Source organism: Perognathus longimembris, unplaced genomic scaffold (assembly GCF_023159225.1).
Source record: "Perognathus longimembris pacificus isolate PPM17 unplaced genomic scaffold, ASM2315922v1 HiC_scaffold_5471, whole genome shotgun sequence".
Taxonomy (NCBI): domain Eukaryota; kingdom Metazoa; phylum Chordata; class Mammalia; order Rodentia; family Heteromyidae; genus Perognathus; species Perognathus longimembris.
In genome coordinates this window covers 73658-81049 of record NW_025960902.1, presented here as the reverse complement: position 1 = coordinate 81049, position 7392 = coordinate 73658, and the positions used below count along the sequence as shown (strand labels likewise).

At 68.3% G+C, this 7392-nt stretch overlaps 1 protein-coding gene across 1 annotated transcript; it reads right to left on the bottom strand.

The window, feature by feature from the left end:
• Positions 1 to 346: 346 nt before the first annotated feature.
• LOC125345287 (ectonucleoside triphosphate diphosphohydrolase 2-like) lies at positions 347 to 6348 on the bottom strand. The gene is given in 12 exon segments (XM_048337508.1): positions 347 to 683; positions 801 to 930; positions 2501 to 2625; positions 2709 to 2731; positions 2734 to 2962; positions 3242 to 3400; positions 3402 to 3470; positions 3718 to 3813; positions 3815 to 3878; positions 4316 to 4466; positions 4928 to 5045; positions 6192 to 6348. Coding segments are annotated over 12 exon segments (1485 nt in total). The 5' UTR covers positions 6309 to 6348; the 3' UTR covers positions 347 to 479.
• Positions 6349 to 7392: the final 1044 nt, after the last annotated feature.

Genomic DNA, 7392 nt, shown 5'->3' with positions numbered 1-7392 from the left:
TGTCCAGGTTCTGACAGTCAGAGGGGACTCAGGACTCAGGGATTCCCCCATGGTGGAGAAGGGGGTGCTTAGAGTCTGGGCAGGTCCACGCTCAGCAAGGAAGGACAGGCCCTACATTGTGGACACTTCTGCTCTAGGGAAAAAAACTTTTATTACAAAATCTTTACAAGTAGGAGCAGACACCCCAACACAGGCCCAGACCCTTCCGAGGGCCCTCACTCCCTGAGTCAGACTGAGGGACTTGCCACCCCAAGGAAGAGGGGAGGGGTAGGAGGCACTGAAGAGATCCCCAGGCTAGAAGGGCTTCAGGGGCTGAGGTGGGGTGGGCGGCAAGGGGAGCATGGGGGCCAAGGGGTTCCCATTGGGGCCGAGTACGGAGCGCGGGGGCCCAGGGGGGAATGCACGAGGCCGGACCCGGCTCCCAGGCTCCCCGCCCCCCCCCCCCCCCGTCGGCAGGCGGGGCAGCCACCCGCGCGTCCCTAGATGGCGCTGGTGGACTTGCCCGAGCGCAGCTGGCGAAACACCAGGAGCAGCGCGGCCAGGAGCAGCGCGGCGAAGAGCAGGAGCAGAGCCACCCAGGAGCTGAAGTCCGTGCCCTTGCGCAGCCCGGGCGGGTCGGCGGGAATCAGGTTGGTCAAGTTCAGCATGTATCCCAGTGCCCAGCCGATCGCCGTGTCCCCGGCCTGGGGAGTGCGGCGAGGTGAGAGCGGGATTCGGGGTTCCCAGCCTAGGGGAGGCCGGCCTGGGCTCCCCCACCCCCACCCCAGCCCGGCCAGGGACCGGCTCCGCCCCGCGCCTACCTTCTTCTGGAAGGTCACGCCTCCAAAGGTGCGCTCGTCAAAGCCGTAGCCGCGGCTCAGCAGCTGCTGCACGAACATAGCCGAGGCGCAGTAGCTGGCCAGGTGGGCCTGCTGGCCGGGGCGCGCGGGCCTGCAGCTGGGACAAGGGCAGGATACGGCCGGTGACCCTGGGGAGAGGCGCCCCACTGCCCCCCCACAGGCGGAACCACGACAGGGCGCAGGAGGACGGGCCCCCATCTCAGGCACAGAATGCAAGGGCAACGTCCCCCGCGGTCAGCACTGCTGCCCGGAAGGCCCAGCCCCGAGGGGACCGCAGGGAGGGCCCTGGGGGCAGGGGGCAGTGTCCCCCTCGGTCAGCACTGCTGCCCGGAAGGCCCAGCCCCGAGGGGACCGCAGGGAGGGCCCTGGGGGGCAGGGGGCAGTGTCCCCCTCGGTCAGCACTGCTGCCCGGAAGGCCCAGCCCCGAGGCGACCGCAGGGAGGGCCCTGGGGGGCAGGGGGCAGTGTCCCCCTCGGTCAGCACTGCTGCCCGGAAGGCCCAGCCCCGAGGCGACCGCAGGGAGGGCCCTGGGGGGCAGGGGGCAGTGTCCCCCTCGGTCAGCACTGCTGCCCGGAAGGCCCAGCCCCGAGGCGACCGCAGGGAGGGCCCTGGGGGGCAGGGGGCAGGAGAGGTGTTGATAAGTGGGCATGGTTACGGGCACTCCAGGTTTGGATCTGGTCCTGTACCCTCTGCCACCTTCCCTAAGACACCTTTGTCTGCATGCTACTAGACAGGATGGGATGGCCGGGCTCTGGCATCCTTCCTCACGAGTCTCAAGTAGGCACCTCCAGCGGCTCAGATGCCTCTTTCTTTAAGAGGAACTAACGTCTAGCCAGTGGCAGAAGGCAGAGCTCCTGAACCCCTTCAGCTCCTCATCCTCTACCCCAAACCCTGCCGATTTTCTCTGCCGCATCTCTCCCTTGCTTGGCCATTCTCCCCCACACTGCCCCTTCTACCTCTCCCTCTCAGTCCCTGTCAGCTCCACAAAGCTGCTCTGCAGACCTTGGTGCTCCTGGTTCCCTCGGCCCGCCCTCCACAAGTGGTTGTAGGGTCACTTGGCCCCAGCCCCCCAACTATAATCTGGCCATGTCTTGAGTACAGAGTGGTCCTCCAAAGCACAGGGGTGTTCTGAAAGACCCACCTTACACCTGCAGTACAGGGATAACTGGGAGACCTCCCTACACCTGCAGCACAGTGATAATGGGGGGACCTTCCTACACCTGCAGCATAGGGGTAACGGGGGGAAGGACCCCCCTACACCTGCAGCTCAGGGATAACCGGGGAGGGGGGGACCTCCCTACACCTGCAGCTCAGGGATAACGTGGAGGGGACCTCCCTACACCTGCAGCTCAGGGATAACCGGGGAGGGGGGACCTCCCTACACCTGCAGCTCAGGGATAACGTGGAGGGGACCTCCCTACACCTGCAGCTCAGGGATAACCGGGGAGGGGGGACCTCCCTACACCTGCAGCTCAGGGATAATGGGGGGAAGGACCCCCCCTACACCTGCAGCTCAGGGATAACGGGGGGGACCTCCCTACACCTGCAGCTCAGGGATAACGGGAAGGACCAGAGGAAGGAATCCCACACACACAGGGAGAGCAAAGGGATAATGGGGGGGCTGATAAAAGAGGAGGTGACAGAGGGGGTGAGGGGCAGGCCTCACCTCGGCCCAGGTCTGGTTGCAGACGGTGATGGTGGCCGCCTCCAGTTGCTGCAGAGTGGCGACTGGCAGCCCCATCACTGTCTGCAGGAAGTCCACGGTATAGTAGAAAGCAGAGAAGGCCTGCACAGAGGGAGCATGGTCACCGGACGGCCAGGCCCCAGAGGAATTCAGGCCCCCAGCCCCCCTGCCCTTCCACAACTCACCATGAAGCTCCCAGCCACAGGGGCTGGAAGACCCCATTGAAGGAACACCGGGAGAAAGGGCAGGAGGAGAAGTTGAAGAGCCCAGAGACAAGGCCACGGCAGAGGGTGGGGTCGCCGGTCCCGGGCAGGCTGACCCTGGTGCTGCTGTTGAAGCTCGGGGGCCGCTGGCCGGCCGTGCATGGCGAACGGTAGACCTCCCCAAGCACCACTTCGGAGGAGTAGCCTCTTGGCCAGCAGGGGTGGAAGCGGTGGGTCTGAGGGAGTGGCCAGAGGGTGAGTGGTACCCCACGACTCACCGTCCCCCTCAAAAGGCCAGGCTGATAAACTGCCCCCAAGGAAACCAGAGCAGCCTCGCTTGTGCTCTGGGGCCACCAGCAGCCCGCTGGGCAGAAGGTTAAGTCCCTTGGTGAAGTAGTCATGGCCCCCCTTGGCTAATGCTGGGTGAGGAGAGGCAAGCGGGAGGGGCTTTCCTCTGGGCGCTGTCCCTCCTCTCTGTCCCCCGTGGAGGTGACAGCAGTGGGGATTGGCGGCACCTGCAGGGCGCTGGCCAGCAGCCTCTGGAGGACCTGGTCTCGGCCATAGCACAGGAAGCTGTGCGTGTAGACTCGGTATTTCTGGCCGTAGAGCCGCAGGTGGACTTCACTGGCGGGATCCTCGGCTGGGCTGGCCGTCTCGAAGGTGATTTGCGTGGAGGGCGCCTCCTAGGTCCATGGCCCCCGTTGTCCCCCTCCTTGGCCGGACCCACCGGCCCACCCAGCCATACTGTGGAGAGTGGAGGTTGGGACAGTGGAGGGGCAGGCCTCGGCTCCTCAGGCCCCAGTGCCAAGCCCACGGCCAGGCCCTCGCCAGACCCCCCCCAGACCCCCCCTAGGCCCAGGCCCCGCCAGACCCCACCCCCCCAGGCCCAGGCCCTGCCAGACTCCTCCCCACACCAGGCCCTCTCCAGGCCCAGGCCCCGCCAGACCCCCACACACACCAGGCCCCACCAGACCCCCACCACGCCGCCCACCTTAATGAAGTTCTCCAGCAGGTAGTTGGCAGTCACCCAGCCAAACACACCCTCATCCTGGCCAGAGAGGATGCGCGCACCACGGAAGTCAAAGGGGGTACTGGGTCAGTGTCTGCGTCACTGCCTCAAGCACACGGGCAGAGGCCTCTGGGCTGGTGAGGCTGCAAAGGGGAGGATCCTGAGAGGCCTCTTCCCCCTTGCCCTCCCCATGAAGCAGGGAGGATTTTTTTTTTCTTTTTGTTTGGTTGCGGGGCTTGAACTCTGGGCCTGGGCGTTGTCTCTGAGCTCTTCAGCTCAAGGCTAGTGCTCTACCACTTGAGCCACAGCGCCACTTCCAGTTTTCTGGTGGTTAACTGGAGATAAGAGACTCAGGGACTTTTCCTGTCCAGGCTGGCTTTGAGCCACGATCCTCAGGTCTCAGCCTCCTGAGTAGCTGGGATGACGGGCGTGAGCCGCTGGTGCCCTGCTGCAGGAAGGATTTGGGGGGGCCTACTCCCTAAGGCCACTCCTGGAGTCTCCCGGCCCCAAGCCCTTGCCAGCGGTTTGTGGGCCCACCGCGTGCAGTGCTGGTCCGGGGTGAAGGCACAGGAATACTCACCTGAGCAGCCTCATGCCTGCTGTGGCTCCCAGGTAGAGTGGCGTTCTGGTATGTTGGTCTTTGGGCACATCCCTGAGCGCCTGTTCCAGGCATTCAACCAGACTCTGGCCAGCCCCCGCAGGGTGATCTGCATAGCTGGAGATGCCCCCACCTAGAGAGAGGGCAGATGAGGGTCAGGCCTGGCAGACAGCCTCCCCCCCGCAGGTGGCTCACAGGCTGCCGGGGTTGGGGTGCCTGCCTCCCTACCAGGTGGCGGTTTAGACACACCTTCCCCACCTATACCCCCAAAGACGCCCATTTCGGAGACAAAGGAGCCAGGTGCCACCCAGTCTCTGAGGCTGCCGCCTGTCTGGTGGGAGTGGCACAGGTGTCTGCACAAAGCCTGGGGCAGCGTCCACTCAGTCTAGCTTCCCAGGGTGCTGGATCCTTGCCTTGGGCTAGTCGAGGCCCAGATTGTCCGCCTTTCTAGAACACAGGTCTCCACGGCCCCCTCCCTGGGCCCGGTCTCTGTTTCTGAGACTCCTGCTGAAGCAAGCCCCCACCTGCCATGGCAGGGGCCCGGGACCCCCACGAGAGTCGAGGCTGGGACAGGTCTGGGTCTGGCGGTCTCACCCTGAACATCACAGGAGCTGTGCTGGCCCACGATGCCGGTGTCGTTCTCCTTGTCAGCTGGCCACTTGTAGATAAACATGGACGTGTGCGAGGAGCCAGCATCCAGGACGATGCCATACTGCGGGGAGGGGAGAGGAGGGGAAGGGAGGAAGGAGTCCGTCCTTAAGCGCCGCCCCCTAGCTCTCTACTTCTGCCTGGTCTGTGGTGAGCTTTGTGTCAACCACAGCCACATGGCTTCCCTGGAAGGAGAATTAGCAAAGGCCTCTAGGGCAACCCTCCCTTCTGACTGCCTGAAGACCCCATGCCAGGAGCAGGAAGCGGCCTTCCCAGTGGAGGCAAATCTGGGTCCCAGGACGACATCTGCCACTTTGCCCCGGGGCTCCGAGGGGTGACTCAGGAAGAGGAAGCCCAGCTGCCGAGGAAGCCCCTTGGGCCTATCTATCTTCCTTCCTCCCTACTCCGCAGCTGTCTGCCCTGACCTCAGCCAGACCTGAGGATGTCGCTGTGAGGGCTGGAAACGAGCTTCCAATATGTGTCTCCTCTCGGAGCCTCAAAGCCAGGGGCAGAGGCTGAGGCTGTGGAGCTGAGAGGGGCAGGATGGGTCTTGCTTGCCAGCATGTGAGTGTTGGGTCTAGCACCCGTCCCCACAGTCCCGTCTCCAATACCGGGAGCCTGGCTACAGGTCAGCTTCAGGTGGCACCGCCACCAGCCTGGGAGAGACGGTCCGGTCCTTATGCACACCGGGGACCCATCCGAGAGCAGGGAGGCTGGAGGGCCGGCCTCCACCCCGGCCTCCTTCCTGGGCGCATGGGGCAATCTCCCCACCCCACAGCCCCAGTAAAGGGTTAAAGGAGAGGGCTGGCTGGGAGCCCGCCAAGCTCAGCTCCAGCCGCTTTCGGACCAGCCAAGCCCTTCAAGGTCAGAACCCGCACCGCACCGAGGGTGGCGGGCTTGAGGGGTCCTCAGCCCCCCCACCTGTCACCCCTCATCCGGGCCCCACCCAGGGCTGGTGAGGCCCGCGGGACTCGGTGCCCCGGGCCCGGACCTCCACGGGCAGGCGGCCCGCGGCCAGGGAGGGAGTTCCCGCGACTTTGGCCAACAGCCCCGCGACGCCCCGGAAGCGCCGCACCCCGCAGACGTGGAGGGCGGGGCGCAGGGCCCGGCGCCCCGGAGGGGCGGGCGCGGGGGTCCCGGCGGAGGCCCGGGGAGAGCCCGCCGGGCTCCGGGCCGCCCCCCCCGCCCCCGCGCTCCCGCCGGCGCGCACCTTGAGAGCCGGCGGTTCCCGGACGTCGCGCGTGGGGAGGCAGAGCAGCAGGAGGCCGGCGAGGCCCACGGCGGCCAGCAGCAGCGGCGGCAGCAGGGACAGCACCTTCCCCGCCATGGGCGGGCGGGCGGCGGGCGGGCGCGCGGGGAGTCGGGACCGGGCCGGCGGGCGGGGAGGCCGGGGCGGCCGCGGCCGCGGAGCTGGCGCCCGGGGCGGGGCGGAGCCGAGGGGCGTGGTCAGCGCGGGGGCGGGGCTGCGCGGGACCACGCCCCCCGCGTCCCCGCCCCCCGCGTCCCCGCCCGCCGCCCGGAGCCCAGGTGAGAGGTGCGGCCGCGCGGGGGACGCCGCCGGGAGCCCCGGGAGCCCCGCGCCGGCTGCCGCCGCCTGTCTGCGCGCTCCCCACCGGGGGTCCTCAGGCCCGTCCTCAGGAGTCGGGGAACGGGGTACCGGGCGCGGGGGCGGGGTCACCGGGCGCGGGGGGGTCGGGGGACACCGGGGGCGGGGGCAGGGGACACCGGGCGCGGGGCGGGGGCGGGGGACACCGGGCGCGGGGGGGCGGGGTCACCGGGCGCGGGGGGCGGGGACGCCGGGCGCGGGGGGGGGCGGGGGGACACCGGGCACGGGATGGGGGACACCGGGCGCGGGATGGGGGACACCGGGCGCGGGATGGGGGACACCGGGCGCGGGATGGGGGATACCGGGCACGGGATGGGGGACACCGGGCGCGGGATGGGGGACACCGGGCACGGGATGGGGGACACCGGGCGGGGGGGACACCAGGCGGAGGGCAGGGGACACCGGGCGCGTGATGAAGGACACCGGGCGCGGGATGGGGGATACCGGGCGGGGGGCGGGGACACCGGGCACGGGAAAGGGGACACGGGGCGCGGGGGGGCGGGGAGGACATCGGGCGTGGGGCGGGGACACCGGGCGCGGGGCAGGAGATACCGGGCGCGGGGTGGAGGACACCGGGCACGGGATGGGGGACACCGGGCGCGGGATGGGGGATACCGGGCGGGGGGCGGGGACACCGGGCACGGGAAAGGGGACACGGGGCGCGGGGGGGCGGGGGAGGACATCGGGCGTGGGGCGGGGACACCGGGCGCGGGGCAGGAGGTACCGGGCGCGGGGTGGAGGACACCGGGCACGGGATGGGGGACACCGGGCGCGGGATGGGGGATACCGGGCGGGGAGCGGGGGA